The sequence below is a fragment of the Hyperolius riggenbachi genome, chromosome 4 (genome assembly GCF_040937935.1).
Source record: "Hyperolius riggenbachi isolate aHypRig1 chromosome 4, aHypRig1.pri, whole genome shotgun sequence".
NCBI classification, from domain to species: domain Eukaryota; kingdom Metazoa; phylum Chordata; class Amphibia; order Anura; family Hyperoliidae; genus Hyperolius; species Hyperolius riggenbachi.
The window spans coordinates 476,063,855-476,088,459 of NC_090649.1; the positions used below are offsets into that span (position 1 = coordinate 476,063,855).

Below are 24,605 nucleotides of genomic sequence, written 5' to 3' on the forward strand. Positions count from 1 at the left end.
CAGTGCATTCCCTGCTTTTCAGTGCCTACTCAGTGCATTCCCTGCTTTTCAGCGCCTACCAGTACATTCACTGCTTTTCAGCGCCTACCAGTACATTCACTGCTTTTCAGTGCCTACTCAGTGCATTCCCTGCTTTTCAGCGCCTACCAGTACATTCCCTGCTTTTCAGCGCCTACCAGTACATTCCCTGCTTTTCAGCGCCTACCAGTGCATTCCCTGCTTTTCAGCGCCTACCAGTACATTCCCTGCTTTTCAGCGCCTACCAGTGCATTCCCTGCTTTTCAGCGCCTACCAGTGCATTCCTTGCTTTTCAGCGCCTACCAGTGCATTCCTTGCTTTTCAGCGCCTACCAGTGCATTCCCTGCTTTTCAGCGCCTGCCAGTGCATTCCCTGCTTTTCAGCGCCCTGTTGTGTCTGAACGTGCCCCAAAATGTTCTATGGCTTTCTAATTTGCCCCACAGTATGTCCTCACCTTGATAGTACTTGCTAAGCACTGGCAGAGGTAAAGAACATCCTATTGGCTGGCACTCAGTACTCCTGACAACCATACCCTAAGACAACAGGTGAAGAGGTGCCCAGGGAGGATCTTCATTAAAAGCAAAATAAAATTAGGCAAAATAGAGGTGGCTTACCTCTCACAGGATGCTAGTGGAATGAGTTTAAAGAGAACCTGAGACAAGAAGCGTCTCCGGTTCCATACTTACCTGGGGCCTCCTTAAGCCACCTTGAGGTCGGAATTCCCTCTCCGTCTCCCTGGGTGGCTCCAATCACCAGCAATAGTGCTGAAAAGCCTGGCCGAGTTGTGTTGTATTGCGCATGCACAGTCCAGCCAGGAGCATTCCCGACCCTGGGCGTGTTCTGTGAGCGCAGAACGCTCCCAGCCACAGGAGCGTGACGGGCCACACATGTGCGATGAAGCGCGACTTGGCCAGGCTTTCGGGCACTATTGCAGGTGACCGGTGCCACCTGCGGAGACAGCGAGGGACTACCGGCCTCAAGGAGGCTTAAGGAAGCCCCAGGTAAGTATGGTACCTGTGATGGCTCTAGTCTCAGGTACACTTTAAATATGGTTTTATTTGCACAGGCAACTCATTTCGTGGGTACAAGTCCACTTCCTCAGGGCAGTGAAAAGTGCCACTGTAGTAGAGCCAAAGTCTTGGAGCGCATAAGATGGGGGATGTTGAACTCAAGGACTGAGGTTCTCACACATTTGTGTCACAGCTCAAAGTAATTGATAGAATTGAATCGGGTTAGGTGTGGTTCATCCAGCAGGACACGTCCCTCCATTTCTGTGTAAATCCAAAACACCGGCATGGATATGGCCATCGAGGACTGAAGTTTGACACCTGTGACCTAAGAGGATCTTTCAGGCCAGAACCGTGCAAAACAGCTTGCAAGGGAAACCTCCACAATATAACTAGAAAGAGACAGAGCCGGGCATCCGTTCCGAAACTGCACAGACTTTATTGTAGATCCTCAAGAAACCAAACCGTTACATCCACTGGTGGTATGAAAGGTCGGCCTGACAGCTGTTTCAGGGGTTGTGTATTGGCCTCCGACGAAGCAGGGCTCTTTTAGATGCTACCCACTAAATGCAGGGAGGTCAAAATAATGAGCATCAAACAGGCAGAGGTCAAAGTCAGGATACACATTTTTATGTTATTTATCCTGATTTCAGCATCAGAAACACTTTCTATATCAAGGCTGGTTCTAGTTGCAATGGGGCCCCTTTGGCAAAATTAACCCGGGGGCCCCTCTCTGACACACTCCCCCCAGCCTTCCCCTCGATTGGCATTAGGGGCCCCTTTGTCGCTGTCAAAATTGCCCCAATAACCCCTAGGGCAGTGTAGCCACTCACGTCCCTGCTGGCATGCTCCTCCCTCAGTCAGCCTGTTCCCGCCTTTATCCTCACAGGGGCGTCGGCCCTCTGTGACCCCGAAGCTTGTTATTATGTAATAGCATGCGCCAGGTCACTGAGATGATGTGGCCAGCAGGGGTAAACAGTGCACAGACTACTAGGGGAGTGCGCTAGCACGACCAGGTGAGTTTCTACACTGCTGAAAACATACCTCCCAACATTTTAACTTCACAAAACGGGACACAGGTCACACCTCCAACACCCCCTAGTCACGCCCACAATTTTTTTTTAAATATTTGTATTTTAGTATTAATTCATTTTACTCCCGAAAGGGGGGGGGGGGGGGGGGCGTGAGGGTGCCCGTGGGTGGGGAGGAGGGGAGAGAAAAAACTGATCGAGGCACCAGCCGCGGGGGATCCCGTATGCTATTTGGGATGGGTGGCCGCTATTTCTCGATCCTAATGTGTCCCCCCTGCAGAGATAAATGCGCAGCAGCGGAGCGGGCTATCATTAATCTTACCATTGCCTCTCCGACTACCGGGACCTCATCTGGTCTTCTCGGTTTCCGGCTTCCTGTGACGTCACAGGAAGCCTAGAAGAGCCAGATGCCGGTAGTCGTAGAGGCAATGGTAAGATTAATGATAGCCCACTCCGCTGCTGCGCATTTATCTCTGCAGGGGGGACACTGGGGGGCACATTAGGAGGGAGAAATAGCGGCCACCCATCCCAAATAGCATACGGGATCCCCCGTGGCTGGTGCCTCGTTCAGGTTTTTTAACCCCCCTTGCCCAGCGGCCGGGACACAAGGGGGGGGTAGCGCGGGATGGCGGGAGGGGCCCCCCAAATCGGGACCATCTCGATGAAAATGGTACGGTTGGGGCCACTGCTGAAAATGTTGCAGGGGATCACTATAATGTTAGGGGAGTTTAGAGGGGAGGGGGGCTGGCAGCATTCATGGGCCCTGGGGCAATTGCCCAGGTTGCCCTCAGGGGCGTTGCTTGCCCCAAAGATCAGTGGCACGTGCCCCGAATCTATTCTGGGGTGCCCCGGATGTCCCCCAGGCAGAGTCAGCTGTGGTGCCTCAATGACGGGCATGCTGGGAGCTGTGCTGCATCAATCAGGGTATGCTGGGTACTGTGGTGTACAGAAAAACACTCTGTTGTCCTGACAAGTGGAAACAGGCTAATTAACTTGTATTGGTTATGCGAATCTGTGTGCAGAAAACGCATGCAGATTCGCGATAATGGAAACGGGCCCTAAAGAGAGCCAAAGGTGGGTTTTTCTGCAATTCATATAGGACAAAGAGGCACATTCTGCATACTATCACCAGCCTCTGTGTCCTTATACTGTGCCCCCAGCCGCCCCCGTGCTCTGCTGACCCCATTCTGAAAAACCGTCATGCTAGCGACACACAGATTGTCGCTAGCTGGCTGTTTACAATGATGCTGCCACTCTCCGTGGCTTCCCCGCTGCCTGTATATCGCGGCTCCCTGCCTTGTCCATAGTCCATACCTGACTTTAGTTTGTAGAAATACAAAATCGCATGCAGATGCGATTTGCGCACGTTTTCGCATATGTTGTAAGTATGCGAATTTAAACATGTCAGTGCCTGTGTGCTTTTAGGGCCCGTTTCCAGGGCTGTGGAATCGGAGTCGTGGAGTCGAAGTCGTGGAGTCGGGCAATTTTGGGTGCCTGGAGTCGGAGTCGGGAAAAAATGCACCGACTCCGACTCCTAATGAATTTGTAACTGTAATTAAAATAGAAAATATGATAAAATGTTCTATTTCTCAGATAATAGTCATTAAAAATAATGTGTATATATACAGTATATATACAGTAATAGCTGTGCTTAGTCCACAAAAATGAAATAAACCAATCAAAATGAGTTACTTGTGCTGCTTCAATAAAGCAGTCCCCGTATTTATACATATCTGATTGTGACTGTATATATGATGTGTACACAGGAATCTCTTATATATATACTAAATAACATCTATGCTGTAAGAATAAAGCCTGATGTGTAGCTGTGTCACTAATAGAGATGGTCAACGAGATGGAAATAATTCTGCGTTGATGCTGGTTTATGCAAATGTATGCACTCCCTTTGCTGATGAAATCAAATAATTTGATATGTTGTTAAAATTTGGTTTGGTGACTACAAATTAAAGGGTAACTGAGACGGATGAAAAGTAGTTTTATACATACCTGGGGCTTCCTCCAGCCCCCTTCAGGCTAATCAGTCCCTTGCTGTCCTCCACCACCTGGATCTTCTGCTATGAGTCCTGGTACTTCAGCCAGTCAGCGCTGTCCGGCCGCATGCCGCTCCCACAGCCAGGAACATTCTGCACCTGCGCAATAGTGCTGCACAGGTGTAGTATGCTCCTGGCGGCGGAGTGTGTGCATGCGCACTACGCCCGACTGGCTCAAGTACCTGGACTCATAGCAGAAGATCCAGGTGGTGGAGTAGGACAACGAGGGACTGATTATCCTGAAGGCGGCTGGAGGAAGCCCCAGGTATGTATAAAACTTTAATTTCATCTGTCTCAGGTTTACTTTGTTACACAGTAGTACTATACTCTACATATGCACTCCCCACAGAGCTGCAGGGAATCCACTGAGAATGCTGTCCACATTGAACACAGAGGTGTTGTCTGTTTAAAATCTCCTCATTCCCCTGCAGAGTACCTGCACATCATTCTTACATGTACCCACAGTTACACTGCCTAGGGCCTGATAGATGTTCTTTGTTCCGGTTTGTACCTTTTACAAGTACTCTTACCAAGGACTAGTTTTAGTCTAAAGGGAATAAATATAGCAGTCTACATATCCTTCTCACTTCAGTTGTCTTGTAAAATTCCTAAGCGTTGGCAGTTAAGAGACGAATTTCATGTTACATACTTTTAATCAACAGAATTGTAATATGCAAATTAGAGGAGTCGGAGTCGGTGGAATCCTAAACTGAGGAGTCGGAGTCGGTGGATTTTTGGACCGACTCCACAGCCCTGCCCGTTTCCACTACAGCAAATCTGCATGCGTTTTATGCATGCAGATTTGCATACCTAATAATACATGTAAACGCACACAGGCACTAATATAGTTAAATTCGCATCCTTATACAGGAACACGAAAACGCATGCGAATTCGCATGAAAATTTGCATACAAATTTGCAAGCGCATGTGAATTCGTTTATGTGTTTTTCGCATAGAAATCGCACTGCACTAGTCCAAACAGGCCCTTACATTGAATTTATGCGAAAACGAAAACGCATGTGAATTTCCTATTAATTCTAAAGGCTCTGCTGTGCAGATTTTTCTTGTACAGAAAAACGCTTTGTTGTCCTGACAAGTGGAAACAGGCTAATTAACTTGTATTGGTTATGCGAATCTGCGTGCAGAAATCTGCAGCAAAAACGCATGCAGATGCGAATTTGCGCACGTTTTCGCATATGTTAGTATGTATGTGAATTTAACCTTGTCAGTGCCTGTGTGCTTTTAGTGCCAGTTTCCACTACAGGGAATCTGCATGCGTTTTATGCATGCAGATTAGGGATGCTCATTTGGATTCCGTGGAAATGCAATTTCTGAAATTCCGACTGGAAACTGCATTTCTGCATCGGAAGGCGGAAATCGGTAATGCAAGTGGGGTAGCCGGATCTCCGCCGGAAATCGCGGAAATTTCTGACAGAAATCACGGAAATTTCAGCCGAATTTAACATTGATTTTCTCAAAAACTATAAGGGCTTTTTGAATACTTTTTTTGCATCTTGTTCACAAGATTCTGTTTAATAAACCCTGAAAGTTTGGTGTTTCTGGGACTTACGGGGGCTTTGCTATTAACTGCTAAAGTTGGCGGATTTTTACTGTAATGTAAAATGCAGAAAATAGGCAGATGCAGATTTTCTGCATTTTACATTACAGTAAAAATCCGCCAATATTAGCGGTTAATAGCAAAGCCCCCGTAAGTCCTAGAAACACCAAATTTTCAGGGTTTATTAAACAGAATCTTGTGAGCAAGATGCGAAAAAAAGTTTTTAAAAAGATCTTATAGTTTTTGAGAAAATCGATGTTAAAGTTGGGCGGAATTTCCGTTATTTCCGGCGGAAATTCCGCATTGAAATGCGGAAATTGGTAGCGGAAAGCGGAATCGGTAATTGGCAATGGCGGAATGCGGATTTACCGCGGAATCGGAAATTGGCATTTCCGACCATCCCTAGAAGCCAGGTAACTGTGCCTAGTTATGTTTAGATTTTAGGCAAAATTGCTGCTGCACCAACGGTTAACAATATGATGTGCTGGGATCCACTCTGGAGCACCGAGTATCAATCCATAAATTTTCAAGATCCGCACCATCAAAAGTCCATTTTTATTGTTGTATCAAAATCATAAAAACATGATAAAATAGCATGGGTACATGACAGATAATCTGCATCTGCCATGTACCCATGCTATTTTATCATGTTTTTATGATTTTGATACAACAATTATGATTCAACTACACCTGCATATGCACCCTCAATCAATTAATCGGCAAATTCCCTGATCATCTTATCTTCTTCTCCTCACAGGTATGTTTCATCTCTAATCTGACCTGCACTCAATTTGAAACCGATTCCTGCTGCTTCCATCTGCTGTGTATGTTTCATCTCTAATCTGACCTGCACTCAATTTGAAACCGATTCCTGCTGCTTCCATCTGCTGTGTATGTTTCATCTCTAATCTGACCTGCACTCAATTTGAAACCGATTCCTGCTGCTTCCATCTGCTGTGTATGTTTCATCTCTAATCTGACCTGCACTCAATTTGAAACCGATTCCTGCTGCTTCCATCTGCTGTGTATGTTTCATCTCTAATCTGACCTGCACTCAATTTGAAACCGATTCCTGCTGCCTCCATCTGCTGTGTATGTTTCATCTCTAATCTGACCTGCACTCAATTTGAAACCGATTCCTGCTGCTTCCATCTGCTGTGTATGTTTCATCTCTAATCTGACCTGCACTCAATTTGAAACCGATTCCTGCTGCCTCCATCTGCTGTGTATGTTTCATCTCTAATCTGACCTGCACTCAATTTGAAACCGATTCCTGCTGCTTCCATCTGCTGTGCATGTTTCATCTCTAATCTGACCTGCACTCAATTTGAAACCGATTCCTGCTGCCTCCATCTGCTGTGTATGTTTCATCTCTAATCTGACCTGCACTCAATTTGAAACCGATTCCTGCTGCTTCCATCTGCTGTGTATGTTTCATCTCTAATATATTACATGTGGCTGATTTCTGCTGTCCTGCTCTGCTTTTCATATTAGTAGCGCCTAAGTAACATATTTACATTGTAATTTACTACTTGCTATTGAAATTCTGGCTTTTGTTTCACACTGCTGGTCTATCTGTAATTTCAAACAAAGTTGTAACACCTACAAGCTTGTTTGATTTGCAGGAGACTATAGTGGCCCTCCCCCCTGCTTAATTGCAAATCGTCTGCCAGACCATCCTGATTACTCATTTGCTCTGATGCTGTGTGTATATCAGGAGGTCTGGTAGTCGGGCCGGCCGACTTCGGGTCGTCTTCTAAGGGTCGTTTCAAAGGGTGGAAATTAACCAGAATTTACCAGTATTCAACAGCAATTCAGCAGTAATCAGCATTACACCAAGGTAACTTCCTCAATCTTTTAGCCTCACCTGCATTCCTGATCACTATTCAAACCTCACACACATTGCTTCCTCTCTCCTACTCCATGCATCTTCCACCGTTCTCTACACATCTACCTCTGTCCAAACCACTGCCAGCCTCCTCTCCACACAACGTAATGCACCCCTTCCCCCCAGTCCTTTCTCTGGCTCACCCACACTTCACCCACCATATTCCTACCAACCCTTTGCCACCCTCCACCACTACCACATGCTATTCCTCCACCTGCTTCTCCAGCTGGTCCCAGTGCTTTCTCCCTCCATCCTCAACCCACCCATTCCTAGACCCCCACTGGTCCCCAAACTCCCAGCCAACCCCCTTCCAGCCCCTCCACACTCCTCTTGCATCCGCAGACCACACCATAATAATCTCATTCCCATCCATACAACCCCCAGGCACTCTCTCCCTCTGTTTTGTGGTCTATGGAATGCCAGATCGGTCCGCAACAAGCTCACATCCATCCATGAGCTCTTCCTCTCTAAATCCCTCACCTTCCTCGCCCTCACAGAGACATGGCTCACCCCCTCTGACTGTACCGCAGCCGCTGCTCTCTCCTATGGGGGACTGCATCTCAGTCACACCCCCAGACCTGACAACAGGTCTGGAGGAGGAGTGGGTCTGCTTCTCTCCGCACCCTGCACCTTCCGGGTCCTATCACCGCCCCCTTCCCTGCACTTCTCATCCTTCGAGGCCCATGTAATCCGCCTGTACCAACCTCTCCCAGCCATCATTGCGGTCCTATATCACCCCCCATCTGCTCCAACTTCACTCTTCCTGGACAACCTGGCCTCCTGGCTCCCCCACATCCTGTCACCTGACCTCCCCACCATCATACTCGGGGATTTCAACTTACGTATCGATGAGCCTATCTCCACTGCTGCCAAGCAGCTACTCTCCCTCACCAAATCCCTTGGTCTCTCTCAGCACACAAATTCCACCACCCACCGCGCTGGTCATACTCTTGACCTCATATTCTCAAAGTCCACCTCCCTCAGCAACCTGGACATCGCACCTTTCCCTATCTCTGACCATCACCTCCTCACCTTCACTATCTCCCCACCAACAACTTCTCTCCCCACCCCTCAGCCTGGTCGATGGCAGAGAGACCTACGTAATCTCAACCCAAATGTCCTAGCAAGTCCCCTTCTCTCCCTCTCCTCCCACCTACCCACCCTAACATGCCCCAATGAAGCGGCTGCACAATATAACCTTGCCCTCTCATCTGCTTTAGATCAAGCTGCCCCCTCAATCTTCCGCCCTATCAAGCCCCCCAACCCCCAACCCTGGCACAACACCCACACACGTAACCTCAGGAAAGAAACTCGAGCAGCCGAACGGAAATGGAGGAAATCACATCTCAATGCTGACTTCCTAGATTACAAGGCCAAACTGTTACTCTTCCACACTGCCCTCTCCGAGGCTAAACAAAGGTACTTTGCAGCACTGATTGTAACCCAAGCTTCCAACCCTCGACAGCTTTTTGCTACCTTCAATTCCCTCCTCAACCCCACTCCTCCCCCTCCCAGCTCCTCCCTCTCAGCCAATGACCTTGCCAACCACTTCACCACTAAAATTGCAACAATACGCAATGAAATTTCCCTCCTCCATCCCTCCCTTACCAATGCGTCTCAGGTTGTCCCCTTGCCTTCCCTCCCAGCGGCTCCCTTGTCTCATCCACCCCTCGCCTCTTTTGCTCCTGCCACCATTGATGAAGTCAGCCTGCTGCTAGTGGCTTCCCCCCCCACATCCTCTCCCTGTGATCCGGTACCCGCGAATACTCTTCGTCCCCACTTCTCTGACCTGGCCCCAGTCCTCACCTCCTTGTTCAATCTCTCCCTTTCCACAGGCATCTTCCCCAAAGCATTCAAACAGGCCACTGTGCTTCCCCTGCTGAAAAAACCCTCACTCGACCCATCCCTACCCTCAAACTACCGCCCAATCTCCCTCCTTCCCTATGCTTCTAAACTCCTCGAACGCCTAGTCCACCAGCGCATTACCCAATACATCAACACCAATGCCCTACTTGACCCCCTACAGTCTGGATTCCGACCTGCGCACTCAACTGAAACAGCCCTCGCCAAGGTGGTCAACGACCTTACCCTTGCCAAGGCCAAAGGCAGTTATTCCATCCTGCTCCTCCTTGACCTCTCTGCAGCATTTGACACTGTTGACCACTCCCTCCTCCTCCAATCACTACAGTCCATGGGCATCCATGGGCTTGCCTTGGCCTGGATCTCCTCCTACCTATCCAATCGCTCCTTCACCACTTCCTTCAATGGCTCCTCCTCAACTCCTGCCCCCCTTTCAGTTGGGGTCCCCCAGGGCTCTGTTCTAGGCCCCCTTCTTTTCTCCATATACACTTCCTCAATTGGCAAGCTTATCTCCTCCCTGGGCTTCAATTACCACCTTTATGCAGATGACACTCAGATTTACCTCCATACCCCCGATCTCTCAGCCACCACCATAAACAAGGTCTCCTCGTGTCTCTCAGCAATTTCCTCCTGGATGTCAGCTAGGTTCCTAAAGCTTAACCTAGACAAAACTGAGCTCCTGATCCTTCCACCCCATGCTGCTGCACCCATCCCAGGTTTCCACCTCACAATCGACAACACAACCATTCTCCCTACCTCCCAGGCCCGCTGCCTGGGTGTCACCTTGGACTCTGACCTCTCCTTCATCCCACACATCCAAAACATCACAAGAGCCTGCAATTTCCACCTCCGTAATATCTCCAAGATCCGCCCATTCTTAACCCCGGACACGACCAAACTGCTCATCCATGCCCTCATCATCTCCCGCCTTGATTACTGTAACTCACTCCTTTCTGGCCTCCCCCTGAAACGCACTGCCCCCCTTCAATCAGTGATGAACGCGGCTGCAAGACTCATCCATTCTTCGCACCGCTCTGCATCCACATCTCCCCTTTGTGAATCCCTGCACTGGCTCCCTATCCGTCTCAGGATAAGTTTCAAGATTCTATGCCTGGCGTATAAATCTGTGCACAAAACATGCCCTACCTACATCTCGCAGCTTGTTCACAAGTATACACCAGGTCGCCCCCTCCGTTCCTCCAACGACCTTCGCCTCACCACCCCGCGCATTTCACACTCCCATGCCCGCCTCCAGGATTTCTCAAGAGCTGCCCCCACCCTCTGGAATGCCCTTCCACCACCCATCAGACTTGCTCCCTCTTTCAACACATTCAAGCAAGCCCTCAAAACCCACCTCTTTATGATGGCCTACCCACCTCCTACCACACAGTAACTCTCTAAGGAATATTTAACAGCCCCCCCTAGTGTTTCCACCCCTCCCTTTAGATTGTAAGCCTCTGGCAGGGTCCTCCACTCCCTAGTGTAATCTACAGGATCATGTGCTCCTGTCCTATGACAGCCTGTACTTGTATTACTGGGCCTACCTAACCAGCCCATATTGCATGATCATGTATTTTGTACAATTTGTATGTATAACTTTGTTCTATGTGTATAACCCTATGTATGTCATCCTTGTATCATTGTATATATTTATTGTCCAGCGCTGCGTAATATGTTGGCGCTTTATAAATACAATAAATAATAATAATAATAATAACAATAAAAATGGACTTTTGATGGTGCGGATCTTGAAAATGTATAGTTATGTTTAGATAACACTGCCTATTTATATGATACTAGTAGACCTTTTAAAAACGGGTTCTAGGTCTGTGTTGAAACCTCCCCTCCTGGTACCACACCATGAGAGATGGGTCGAAACAATGATTTCTGACATGTCTGATGTGATTTCCAATCGTTTTTCTGATAAATTTTGTATATAAGTATTTGAAAACCGATCAGAAAAATGATCGAAAATCAGATTAGACCAGTCAGAAATAATCGATTCGACATCTATCTGATGAGTAATTGCATGGGCATTACAATGCTACTGTCTATAAAGCAGACCCTAGTGGTTGCAGTTCTGGAGCTTTGCGTCCGCTAGGAGAAAAGCGTGATATAATTGTTCTGTGTCTTAAAGGAAACCAGAGCTGACTAAATAGAAAAGTTTTATACATACCTGGGGCAACCTCCAGCCCCATCCCCACGGATCGCTCCCACGCCGCCGTCCTCATCCTTCTCCTGCTCCGGTACCGGGTCCCGTAACTTTCTCCAGTCGCAGCCAGTCTGCACAAGAAAAGTGCGCCCTCTATGTGTCTCTCCAGTGGCTGCTGCAGAGATTCGTAAATAACGCACTTCACTTGCATCAGACCGACCGCGACTGGAGGAAGTTACGTCGACCTAGTACCGGAGGAGGAGGAGAAGGATAAGGACGGCGGTGTGGGAGCGATCCGTGCGGATGGAGCTGCAGGAAGCCCCAAGTATGTATACATTCCAACTTTTTGAGATAAGAAAAAGGGACACTTAAGCCATGCCCCTTTCATGCATACAATAAAGATTTCATAAGAAAAATATGTTGTTTTATAATTCAGTCCTTTATATCTTGGTTCATTTTCCATCATATTAACATTAAAATGAGTAATATATCAATTTAAAGTATGGGAATAGAGTTTAGAGTCAAACACATTTTTTTAGTAGAGAAATATATATATTTACATAGAAAGAGCAGAGGCGCTTCTAAGTACAGACAGTACAGCAAATTGCCTAGGGCGTTGAGCAGTCTGGGAGGTGGCAGTCCAGGAAAAAAAATGTTTATTTTACTGAAAACTAAGGGTGCAGAGAAAAACTGTCCATCTGTGCAAAAGGGTTCTGAAGACTGCAACTGCTGGCTGAGCCACTGATACGGAGTTTTGTAGAAGAGATTTGCACCGAGTCGCTATTCATTGTTATCTGGTGATCTCCTGCTCTGTGCACTTCTACTGTCCCGCCCCTCCTTGTGCCAGAGAGGAAAAGAGAATACAGCAGAAGAGGATGTCTGTTGGAGGAGGTAACAAGGCATGCAAGACATGCCAGGGCTGCAGAGCTCCACGCTAGAGAAGCTCAATCCCCAGCACCACAGGGGGGAGGATGGGGGAGCGTGTCAGGAAACCACAGGGGGGGGGCACCACAGGTTTTCTCGTCTGGAGTGACAAGATGGCTAGAAGCACCCCTAAGAAAGAGGAACAAAGTCCTGAAAGAGGGTTCGTTGGGAGCTATGGGTATGTATAAAACTTTTAGTTTGAAGCGGAACTGTAGATACATTTTAAAGACACTGTTTCACTTACCTGGGGCTTCTGCAAGCCCCCAGCAGCCGTCCTGTCCTGCGCCGGTCCTCCACGAGTCTCCGTTCTCCCGCCGCCGCTCCGTTCCGTAACTCGACTTGTAATTCGAGGCCAGCGCAGCCCTGCCAAGTGTATCTTTTCTTCACGTTCCCCTCTGCAATAGCGGGGAACGCGAAGAAAAGATACGCGTGGCCAGAGCCGCGCAGGCGCAGTGGCCCAGCGGCGAAACCGAAAGTAGCTGGCAGCAGGAGAACGGACGCTCGTGGAGGACCGGTGCGGGACAGGACTGCCCCGGGTAAGTGAAACAGTGTCATTAAAACGTATCTACAGTTCTGCTTTAAGTCAGCTCTGGTACACTTTAAGGGCACAGTGGGAAACACTATTATTATTGGGGCACCACAACATAGAGATTGACAGTGGGCATGTTGCAAGAGACACTAGACTCTTGGGGACATTGGTGACAGTAGAACGTTATATATATATATATATATATATATATATATATATATATAGCCACCCTCACTCACATTAGTAAAGCACACGGAAGCTATTATGTTAGCTAGTTTCCAAATAGATAAATAAAATGTAGGTGTCCCTGGAAACTGAAACTCTATTCTATGGCATGGTTTATATTACCCTTAGCATCTAAGGCTGGTAGCTCCGTCCACTGCACGGGTCACGCCTACTTAGTGACACGCTAGCCGGAGGCCCCGCCCCGTATCAGTACTCGGCGTGGAATCGAATGGCAGCTCGTTTTGTGGATTGTCACTGTCACATGACGGCTGATGAATTCCTGCAGGTAACCCGTCAGTGTGGCTTCAGTCATGTATGAGAGGAAACACACGGAAATCCATGTACTGCGTCTATCCGCGCTGTGCGCCAGCTGTCCGCAGTATTGCACAGGCTAGGCTACGTTGGCGGCCATGTTAGCGGAGACCAGCGCATATACTTGATACAGCGAGAGGCGCCGTCAAAATGGCTCGTGCAGTGCAGACGCATTGCGCTTCATGCCAAATGCATAATTATTAGATATAATTCACAATTTATATTAAAGACAGAGTCAAAATAAAGGCAAGCAGTTGTAGCTTCAGAGGTGAACATGAAAATACTCTTGTATAAACAATCAAGAAAACTGCTAGCATTGTCATGTTTGGTGTGGTATAAAGGACAACTGAAGAGTATGGAGACTACCATATTAATTTCCTTTTAAACAATACCAGTTGCCTGGCAGCCCTGCCTGTCTAGTTGGCTTCAGTAGTGTCTGAATAACACCAAACGCAAGCACGTGACTAATAATCCAGTCAGATCTGACAATAATGTCAGAAACACGGTCTGCTGCATGCTTGTTCAGGGTCTATGGCTAAAAGTATTAGAGGCAGAGGATCAGCAGGACAGCCAGGCAACTGGTATTTCTTAAAAGGAAATACATATGGCAGCCTCCATTGAAATCGGCGCCAGTAGACTTGGGCGCAGGATACAGCGGCATATGGCTGATCCTGCTTCTTGCACAAGTCCGGGCCGTTTTAATTACTATTCCCCCTCCAGGCCGCCATGGATGGTGGGGGAATGAAATAATTCGGCTTCCAGCAATTGCTGGAAGCCGAATTATTGTGTTTTTTAAGCAACTTCGGCTCCGTCTTCTGACAGAGCCGACGTTACTCACTGAGCGCCGCTATAGACTGATTGGCATTATAGTCTATGGCGGCGCTGGCTGCGCCCAAATCTAGCAGCGCTGAAAAGCACTGCTCCGCTCCGCTCCATATCCCTCTTGCTAGAATTGTCCTATAATGTTGTCTGGATGATGATCCCCACCCATTGGATGAAGAATAATGCGAGACATACATGGGACAGTTTAATTTTCCTGATTGGATTGCTTTGATGAAATCTGACAGAATTCTAAAGGTGGCCATACATCTGATCTAGCGACACAGATCGACCATCGGATTCAATCATTATTATTGAATCGGATGACAATCCGTGCCGCCACGTGTATGCCCAATCAACGATTTGACTGATTTTGTGCCAAAAGAGACAGAACCCCTGGCCGCCGCTGTTGTATGTGCCAGTGCGTTCAAATACTTTATCTGTCACGCCGTCCACTGTACTTCCAAATTCAGACCGATGTGACTACCTGCATATAGCACGTGGGGCATGTCTCCTATAAGAATTCACACATGCAGCCCACGTGCTATAACGCCTAACCCTCCTGCCTATCTGCTGCTAAGGTTGTTGTGGCCCCAAGTGGCACATAATTTGTGGACCCCCCCCACGCCAGAGGCCCCTTTTCCCATTATAATAGGTAGGCAAAGCCCCCCCTTCCAAGTAGGTTGTCCTCCAGTATAGGTAGGTAGCCAAAGGAGCACCCTGCAGTATAGGTCGCCACCCCCAGTATAAGTAGCCCAGGTTTCCTAACAGTATAGGTAGCCAAGGTGCCCCCTTAGTATAGATGGCCACCTCCAGTATAGGTAGCCAAAGGTTTTTGTGTGTCCCAGTATAGATAGCCATCCCCAATATAGGTAGCCAAAGAAGTTACAGATGTGGCAGTATGGGAGGCCCCTCCTGTGGGTGAGGCCCCAAGCAGCCGCTTGGTTTGCCTGGACCCAGCTGCACCCCTGCCTATGAGTTTGTCAGTGAGTGTAGGAAGATTCGACGGGTAGGTTATTTCATCGGCGCACCTGGCAGCCACTTGGGGTGCAATGCAGAAGTACAGTGGACACGGGGGACAGCAGACAGGTAAAGTATAAATGCATGGGCACCAGGGGCACATAAAACATTTGGGGGGCATCGGATGCCGTGTCACAAGGCCGATTCCTGGAAAATTTCATGCTGAAAACGAATGGGAATTGGCCTGCGGTATATGTGTAGCAAGCATCTCTCTCTCGGAAACCCGAAATGTAGGGATATGGAGGCAGACATGTTTATTTCCTTTCAAACAATACAGATTGCCTGGCTGTCCTGCCCTGAACAAGCATGCAGCAGATGAGGTGTTTCTGACAAAAATCTGACAAGATTAGCTGCATGCTTGTTTCAGGTGTGTGATTCAGCCTCTACTGACTAGAAAGATCAGCTGGACTGCCAGGCAACTGGTATTGTTTAAAAGGAAATAAACATGGCAGCCTCCATCTCCCTCTCATCTCAGATTGACTTTAACTCAGTCAGTCATTCTAGCAGTTTTGCTCTAGTTGTTGTGAATCAGACCCCGTTAGCACCTGCCTGGTGAGCTGTATTCCGTCTTCATATGTCTCTCACTTTAAGTTTCCTTTAATATATCACATCCCTAATAAAGGCGATTTCTAATTGAGTGGATGTTATCTGATAAGGGCAGTACTGTCTGTAGACGCTATGATTCCAGAATGATATTAATGTACATCCGTTGACATAGCGATGCCTTTAGGAAAATTTACGTAGGGTAAAATTGTTCTTACGCCAAACCATTGTCTGTGTCCTTCTCATGTCGGAAGCCCAGATGTTATACATTGCTGGTGTTTCCTATCCATTGACCTTAACTCAGCCTGTAGTTTAGACGTCCTGCATATGTTTGTATCCAGGCAAAAATACTGATCAAATAAACCATAAAAGAAGAATGCACAGGGACCTGCTGTGTGTGTTTGTATGACTTGTCTTTACAAGAGCAGCAAAACTAATACAGATATTCCTGTTCTCAGGACACAGAGGAAGTTCTGGAGAGATCCAGGAAGGTAAGCCAAGCTTTTATCTATGGCCGAGGTCAAGTGTGAAACAAGGCAAATGTTTGGCCAGTAGAATTAATCCGTAGTTTGCTCTCTAGGAAGGACTCCGGGCTCTTATTTCTGTTACGGAACACATCAGAGAGTTTGATAGGATTATTCAGCTGTCGGAAAGGTAAGCAGAGGGCGGAGCTGGGTCTTTATTAACCATTGCAGTACCCAGGGAAGAAATTCACTATGCCCCACTCTGTGCACATGAAAAGAAAGACAGAGAGATAGCTGATAGTAGAATATCAGTAAAATTACCAATATTATACTATAATGCTCTGTGTAATTACCATACTTTAACATCGCCTAACCTGACCTTCCTCTACCGATGCCTAATCCTAACCAACTCCCCAACTGATGCCTAATCCTAACCAACCCTCCCAACTGATGCCTAATCCTAACCAACCTCTCCCAACCGATGCCTAATCCTAACCAACCTCTCCCAACCGATGCCTAATCCTAACCAACCCCGCTCCTAACCGATGCCTAATCCTAACCGGTCCCCCAAACAATGCCTAACCCTCACCAACTCCCCAACCGATGCCTAACCCTAACCAACCCCGCTCCTAACCGATGCCTAACCCTAACCAACCCCGCTCCTAACCGATGCTTAATCCTAACCAACCCCGCTCCTAGCCGATGCCTAATCCTAACCGATGCCTAACCAACCCCGCGCCTAACCGATGCCTAACCCTAACCAACCTCGCTCCTAACCGATGCCTAATCCTAACCAACCCCGCTCCTAACCGATGCCTAACCCTAACCAACCCTGCTCCTAACCGATACCTAACCCTAACCAACCCTGCTCCTAACCGATGCCTAACCCTAACCAACCCCGCTCCTAACCGATGCCTAACCCTAACCAACCCCGCTCCTAACCGATGCCTAACCCTAACCAACCCCGCTCCTAACCGATGCTTAACCCTAACCAACCCTGCTCCTAACCGATGCCTAACCCTAACCAACCCCGCTCCTAACCGATGCCTAACCCTAACCAACCCCGCTCCTAACCGATGCCTAATCCTAACCGGCCCCCCAAACAATGCCTACCCCTCACCAACTCCCTAAACCGATGCCTAACCCTAATCAACACCCCAACCAATGCCAAATCCTAACTGCCCCCCCCCCCCCCCAAATGATGCCTATCCAACCCCCCAACCTTCCCTAACCCTAACTGATTCCCTAACGGATGCCTAACCTAACCGACTCCCCACCTGAAGCCTAACCCTAACCAACCCCTTAACCGATGCCTAACCGAGCCCCCAACCGATGCCTAACCAACTCCCCAACTGATGCCTAACCCTGTCTGACCCCTCCCCTCCAACCAATGACTAACCTAACCGACCCTCAACCAATGGCTAACCTAGCCAACCCCCCAACCAATGCCTTACCCTAACCAACCCCTCAACCGGTGCCTAATCCTATCTGGACCCCCAAGCAAGGCCTAACTCACCCCCCAAACCGATGTTTAATCCTAAATTGATTTTGTCAAGCACAATTAGCGGCTATAACAGGAACTAAACGGTGCTAACCAAAGCTATTAACATAATACCCAAGAGAAGGTGTTGGGCTTGTGATGTATTTGTGTAATTCTAAAGAATGTCTCCTGACCAACAGATTAGGGTTTGTTAAAGGATACCCGAGGTGACATGTGACATGATGAGATAGACATGGGTATGTACAGTGCCAAGCACACAAATAACTAGGCTGTGTTCCTTTTTTTTTTTTTTTTTTCTCTGCCTGAAAGAGTTAAACATACGGTAAGTTATGTTAGTGGCAGTTCATGTCTGAGTCAGGACTGGGTCAGACTACATTGTGACCCTCACTGATAAGAAATTCCAACTATAAAACACTTTCCTAGCAGAAAATGGCTTCTGAGAGCAGGAAAGAGATAAAAAGGGTCAATGGTTCATAGATTTTAGCTCTGGCATACTTCAATGAATGTGTCATTGAGCAAAAACAATAAAACAGTAAAAACTTAAAAAGTAGATTTAAATATAAAATAAAACTGTGGAATATCTTAACCACAAAACGGCCAGCTAACGCCGATAGGCGGCGGCTGGTCGTTTGTGGGTTTCCAGGCCGTTCCATGTCAGTTCACGGAGGGTGTCTCCGTGAACAGCCTGCGAGCCTCCGATCGCGGTTTGCAGGCTAAATGTAAACACGCGGGGAAGAAATTCCCTGTGTTTACATCATACGGCGCTGCTGCGCAGCAGCGCTGTAAAGGAGATCGGCGATCCCCGACCTTTGATAGGCCGGGGATCGCCGGCATCTGATAGGCTGAAGCCTATCAGAGGCGGCGCAGGACGGATCTCCGTCCTGTGCTGCCCATAGGAAGGAGGGAAGGAAGGACAAGAAGGATGGGAATCGTTGCGGAGGGGGACTTTGAGGAGCCCCCCCACCCCGCTCGGCCACACAGGGTGGCGGCGATCAGACCCCCCCAGCAGGACATCCCCCTAGTGGGGAAAAAAGGAGGGGAAGTCTGATCGCCCTGCCTTTCACACGATCTGTGCTGCGGGCTGGAGAGCCCACGCAGCACTGATCAGAGAATCCAGCCCCGGTCGTTAAGTGGTTAAAAAGTCTTTTTTTTTTTTTGGAAAAGGAGGATAGATACAATTGTTTATTTAATTCGTTTATTTTCCCCTCGGGTGCCCTTTAAAAAAGCTCTTGCAGTGTGAATCAGCCCTACCTATACTTCAGTTAGGCGTTTCTTTGATAGATCAGCAAAAACTCGGTATACAGAGGCGCCAGAGTAGAGTAAAACGTTTTAAAAACCGCTTAAAAGGAGAGGGGGATGTTAAGGTGGACTCACCTCCCTCTTACAAAACAAGAAAACTCACTTGAGTCTCAATAAAATAGAATTGTCAAGTAATTTATTCAACTCCACAAATGCAACGCGTTTCGCGGGCGTGACCCCGCTTCTTCAGGCAAAAATGGGAGCACAACTCAGTGGGTCAAGCAATAAGTTTGAGCGCCTCTGTGCTAAGTTTGAGTGCTTGACCCACTGAGTTGTGCTCCCATTTTTGCCTGAAGAAGCGGGGTCACGCCCGCGAAACGCGTTGCATTTGTGGAGTTGAATAAATTACTTGACAATTCTATTTTATTGAGACTCAAGTGAGTTTTCTTTTTTTGTAAGAGGGAGGTGAGTCCACCTTAACATCCCCCTCTCCTTTTAAGCGGTTTTTAAAACGTTTTACTCTACTCTGGCGCCTCTGTATACCGAGTTTTTGCTGATCTTCTAGTCCACCCTGGGTGGAGGGGTGCATCCCCATCTACTATCTACAGAGAGCGACTTCTTAACCTGAGTGGGGTCAGGTCCTAATGCTCCCCACCTGCATTTAAAGTGGTTGCCTATTGGTAACCCGTGTTTGTGAGTATATATATATACATAAAATTGTATTGAACTCTTCATTTTACCTGACAATACTGCACCATATTGGGCTCTCGATTCTCTTCTTGTTTTTAAGCACGTTTCTTTGATAGAGTCCCTCGTAGCTCATTTCTTGATGTAAGGCTGCTGGTTGGTGAGAAACCCCCGACTTGGTATTCAGATAATCTGTTTCATTATTCTACAGATACCCTGATTTCCTGATGCCGTGTTTAGGGGTACACCCCATTCAGAATAATGAAGATGGTCCGTACAGCGCCACGTTGAAGGTGGGCATACTGAGACAACGCGGCACTCGGGTGCTCTTGGTGTTGCACCAGGACGGCTGTACACACAGCAGAGTCTGACCCGCCTTTCTTGTGGGATTGGAGTTACACTTCAAGGAAATCCACCACTGATATTTGTAATTTTTTGTCTATTTTCTTGAAGGATTTGGAGCCGGCACTTACCTGCTTTGAGAAGTACAAAGAACATGTTGTTGCTATAGGAGAGGTGAGGAAGAGCATTCTGGGAATGTTGCTGTAATGCAGCGTACATTCAGCCATACACTGGTCAATATTCTACAGGGTGGGCCATTTATATGGATACACCTTAATAAAATGGCAATGGTTGGTGATATTAACTTCCTGTTTGTGGCACATAGTATATGTGAGGGGGGAAACTTTTCAAGATGGGTGGTGACCATGGCGGCCATTTTGAAGTTGGCCATTTTGAATCCAACTTTTGTTTTTTCAATAGGAAGAGGGTCATGTGACACATCAAACTTATTAGGAATTTCACAAGAAAAACAATGGTGTGCTTGGTTTTAACGTAACTTTATTCTTTCATGAGTTATTTACACGTTTCTGACCACTTATAAAATGTGTTCAATGTGCTGCCCATTGTGTTGAATTGTCAATGCAACCCTCTTCTCCCACTCTTCACACACTGATAGCAACACTGCAGCAGAAATGCTAGCACAGGCTTCCAGTATCCGTAGTTTAAGGTGCTGCACATCTCGTATCTTCACAGCATAGACAATTGCCTTCAGATGACCCCAAAGATAAAAGTCTAAGGGGGTCAGATTGGGAGACCTTGGAGGCCATTTAACTGGCCCACGACGACCAATCCACTTTCCAGGAAACTGTTCATCTAGGAATGCTCGGACCTGACACCCATAATGTGGTGGTGCACCATCTTGCTGGAAAAACTCAGGGAAAGTGCCAGCTTCAGTGCATAAAGAGGGAAACACATCATCATGTAGCAATTTCGCATATCCAGTGGCCTTGAGGTTTCCATTGATGAAGAATGGCCCCACTATCTTTGTACCCCATGTACCACACCATACCATCATTTTTTTTGTTCCAACAGTCTTGGGGGGGATCTATCCAATGCGGGTTAGTGTCAGACCAATAGCCGTGGTTTTGTTTGTTAACTTCACCATTCACATAAAAGTTTGCCTCATTACCGAACAAAATCTTCTGCGTAAACTGAGGGTCCTGTTCCAATTTTTGTTTGCCCATTCTGCAAATTCAGTGCGTGGATCTGGGTCATCTTCGTTGAGATGCTGCAGTAGCTGGAGTTTGTAAGGGCGCCATTTGTGAGTAGCTAATATCCGCCGAAGGGATGTTCGAGTAAGGCCATTCTCCAGTGACATGCGGCGAGTGCTGCGCTGTGGGCTCTTGCTGAATGAAGCTAGGACAGCCATTGATGTTTCTTCACTAGTGAAAGATTTCATGCGTCCACACTTTGGCAAATCCAACACTGAACCAGTTTCACAAAACTTAGCAAGCAGTTTGCTAACTGTAGCATCGGAGATGGGTGGTCTCGTAGGGTGTCTTGCAATGAAATCTGCTGCAATGTCCCGGTTACTGCGTTCACCAGACATCTACATGATTTCTATCCGCTCCTCACGTGTTAATCTTGGCGACATGTCAATGGCTGTAAACAAAGAGAAACTTGTAAATAACTCATGAAAGAATAAAGTTACATTAAAACCAAGCACACCATTGTTTTTCTTGTGAAATTCCTAATAAGTTTGATGTGTCACATGACCATCTTCCTATTGAAAAAACAAAAGTTGGATTCAAAATGGCCGACTTCAAAATGGCCACCATGGTCACCACCCATCTTGAAAAGTTTTCCCCCTCACATATAGTATGTGCCACAAACAGGAAGTTAATATCACCAACCATTCCCATTTTAGTAAGGTGTATCCATATAAATGGATAAATGGTATATCTATATACGGGCTATTTTATCATTTGATCGAGTTTGCAAGAAATCGATGATTTGGTCAATTGCGCCGGACGAAAGCTATCGCTCTATCGGTGGAGGGTTGGGAGCAGGTCGGGAGTGGCATTCGATTTCGAGATGACCCACCCAGCAGCAGAGCTTATGCTCACCTATCTGCCCCCGCTTTCTCCCTTGTCTTCTCTCTCCACTGCCAGGCTCTCTCCTGTCTCGTCTCTCTTGGAACGCCTGTGTCACATGACAAACACTAGAGACCAAACACTCCACTGGTCACAGAAGGTACACGCCACAATGGATCTAACATTTAGTCACATGACACAGGCACCCCGGGAGAGAAGAGACGGAGGAGTGCCCAGTGGTGGAGGGAAGACAAGTGCCGACGGACAGTTGAGCGTAAGCTCTGCTGCCTACACTCTGCATGGCCTGGAGGGGGGGGGGGGTGTAGTTGGGGAGACCCGGCAGGCAGTGTGCCCAGATAATCCATGTACAGTGTGTGGAGGGATTAGATCAGCTTGACCCAGAGATGGATTAAATATGTAATGGGGCCCTAGGCAAGGTAGTAAATTTGTGGTAAGTTGAAGTGGAGAAAGGTCAGAGAAGGTAGCTGGTGGCCCCCTTAATACCCACTGGGCTCCAGGCACCTTCCTAGGTTGCCTGGTGGATAATCCTGCTCTGGCTAGATCCCTTCCTGATCACAGAATGATATAAAAGTAATCTATTGGCCATTGACCTGTGTATGGCCACCTCAATAGTTTAGCATGTCAGGGTGGAGGAGGGCCCAGCTTTGAGTTAGATAGTTGAATCACTTGTGATCTCCCCAGTGGAGATGCCTGGAGACCTCTGCAGAAGTCCATTGTGTGACGTTACCCCATTACTTATGTCTTCTTTATTCTTCTTTTCCTCTCAGATTGGCTTAGATTTTACCCCTTGGCTCACCCCGACCGCTAAGGAGAGGGAAGAGCAGATGAAAGTTTTGAAGATGCAGCTGGACATTGCCAAGCGACTGGACCTGCCTGTGTTAGTGCACATTCTATTCTCTAAGTGCTCATCCATGTCCAGATGTCCTGCTGTAAACTGTGGGTTATGTCAGATCTGCAGGTTCACGCACAGTGTTAATACTCACCTGTCAAAGACTGCTTCCGATCTGTGACATACAGGGAGTGCTAGACTCGACCAGACAGCAGCCTGTGTTCTGTCCAGACCAGGGATCTGGAGTCGAAGCAATTTTTGGGTACCTGAGGTTGGAGTCGGTGGTTTCATAAACTGAGAAGTCGGAGTTGCACTCGCTGTCGAATGATTTTTGTACAAACTCCTAGACCTGCAAGGACTGTGGAGTCGAAGTCGAGGAGTCGGAGCAATTTTGGGTACCTGGAGTCAGAGCCGGTGGTTCATAAACTGAAGATTTGTAGCGTTGAAGTCGGATGATTTTTGTACCGACTCCACAGCCCTGGTCCAGACTCCTCCTTATATCGAATCATCAACCACATGATGTAGTCTTGAAGGGGCACCAGCCAGACTTTTCCTGTAAGCACAAAGCTGACCCCGCCTACAAGAGGGATCGGAGGGAGGAGGTGGGCGTCAGGTCAAGTGGTGGCTATTTGCAGAGGAATAAACTCTCACTCTGCTGGCAGCTCTAGATCTCTGGGTCACATGATAAACAAGCATGCAGCTAATCCTGTCACATTTGTCATAGGCATCTGATCTGCATGCTTGTTCAGGGTCTATGGCTTAAAGTTTTAGAGGCAGGGGATCATCAGGACAGCCAGGCAATGTGCATTATTTAAAAGGAAACAAACATGTCAGCCTCCATATCCCTCTCTCCTCGGGTTCCCTTTAACCTCCTTGGCGGTTAATTTTTTCTGCAAAAATTGCAGAATTCCAATTTTTTTTTATTTTTTTTTTAATGTTTCATGTAAAGCTACCAGAGTGGTAGCTACATGAAACACCACTAGAGGGCGCATGTGGCCCTCTAGTCAGATCGTCGCCGGCATCTATAGCAAACAGGGGAACGCGTATATAACGCGTTCCCCTGTTTGGCTTCTCCTGTCGCCATGGCGACGATCGGGATGACGTCATGGACGTCAGCCGACGTCCTGACGTCAGGCACACCCGATCCAGCCCATAGCGCTGCCCGGAACTCATTGATCCGGGCAGCGCAGGGCTCTGGCGGGGGGGGGGCCCTCTTCAGCCGCTGCGTGCGGCCGATCGCCGCAGAGCGGCGGCGATCAAGCTGTGCGCGCGGCTAGCAAAGTGCTGGCTGCGCGCACAGCAATTTACAGAACGAAAATCGCCCCACCGGGGGCTGAGATCTCCCCCTGCGCGGCATAGCCCGAGCTCAGCTCGGGCTTACCGCCAGGGAGGTTAAGAGCCATTGTTACTCCGTTCCAAAACCTGGACTCATCCATTGACTGGCAGCAAATTTTGACACATACATCTTGCAATTTCTGTTAGGAACACGGTAGAAAACTTAATATGCACATCAGAATCGCCTTTATTCGCCAAGTACGCCAAGCGGCATAC

General features: G+C 47.8%; 1 protein-coding gene across 1 annotated transcript in view; it reads left to right on the forward strand.

The window, feature by feature from the left end:
• Positions 1 to 13,432: 13,432 nt before the first annotated feature.
• Positions 13,433 to 24,605, forward strand: part of LOC137571003 (putative deoxyribonuclease tatdn3-A) — a 35,073-nt gene continuing 23,900 nt past the window's right edge. Inside the window, exons 1-6 of the mRNA XM_068279697.1 lie at positions 13,433 to 13,530; positions 16,397 to 16,429; positions 16,519 to 16,592; positions 20,041 to 20,122; positions 20,283 to 20,345; positions 22,993 to 23,102. Of these exons, the coding sequence (XP_068135798.1) occupies positions 13,474 to 13,530; positions 16,397 to 16,429; positions 16,519 to 16,592; positions 20,041 to 20,122; positions 20,283 to 20,345; positions 22,993 to 23,102 (419 nt within the window). The 5' untranslated portion in view covers positions 13,433 to 13,473. The remainder of the gene's footprint in view (positions 13,531 to 16,396; positions 16,430 to 16,518; positions 16,593 to 20,040; positions 20,123 to 20,282; positions 20,346 to 22,992; positions 23,103 to 24,605) is intronic.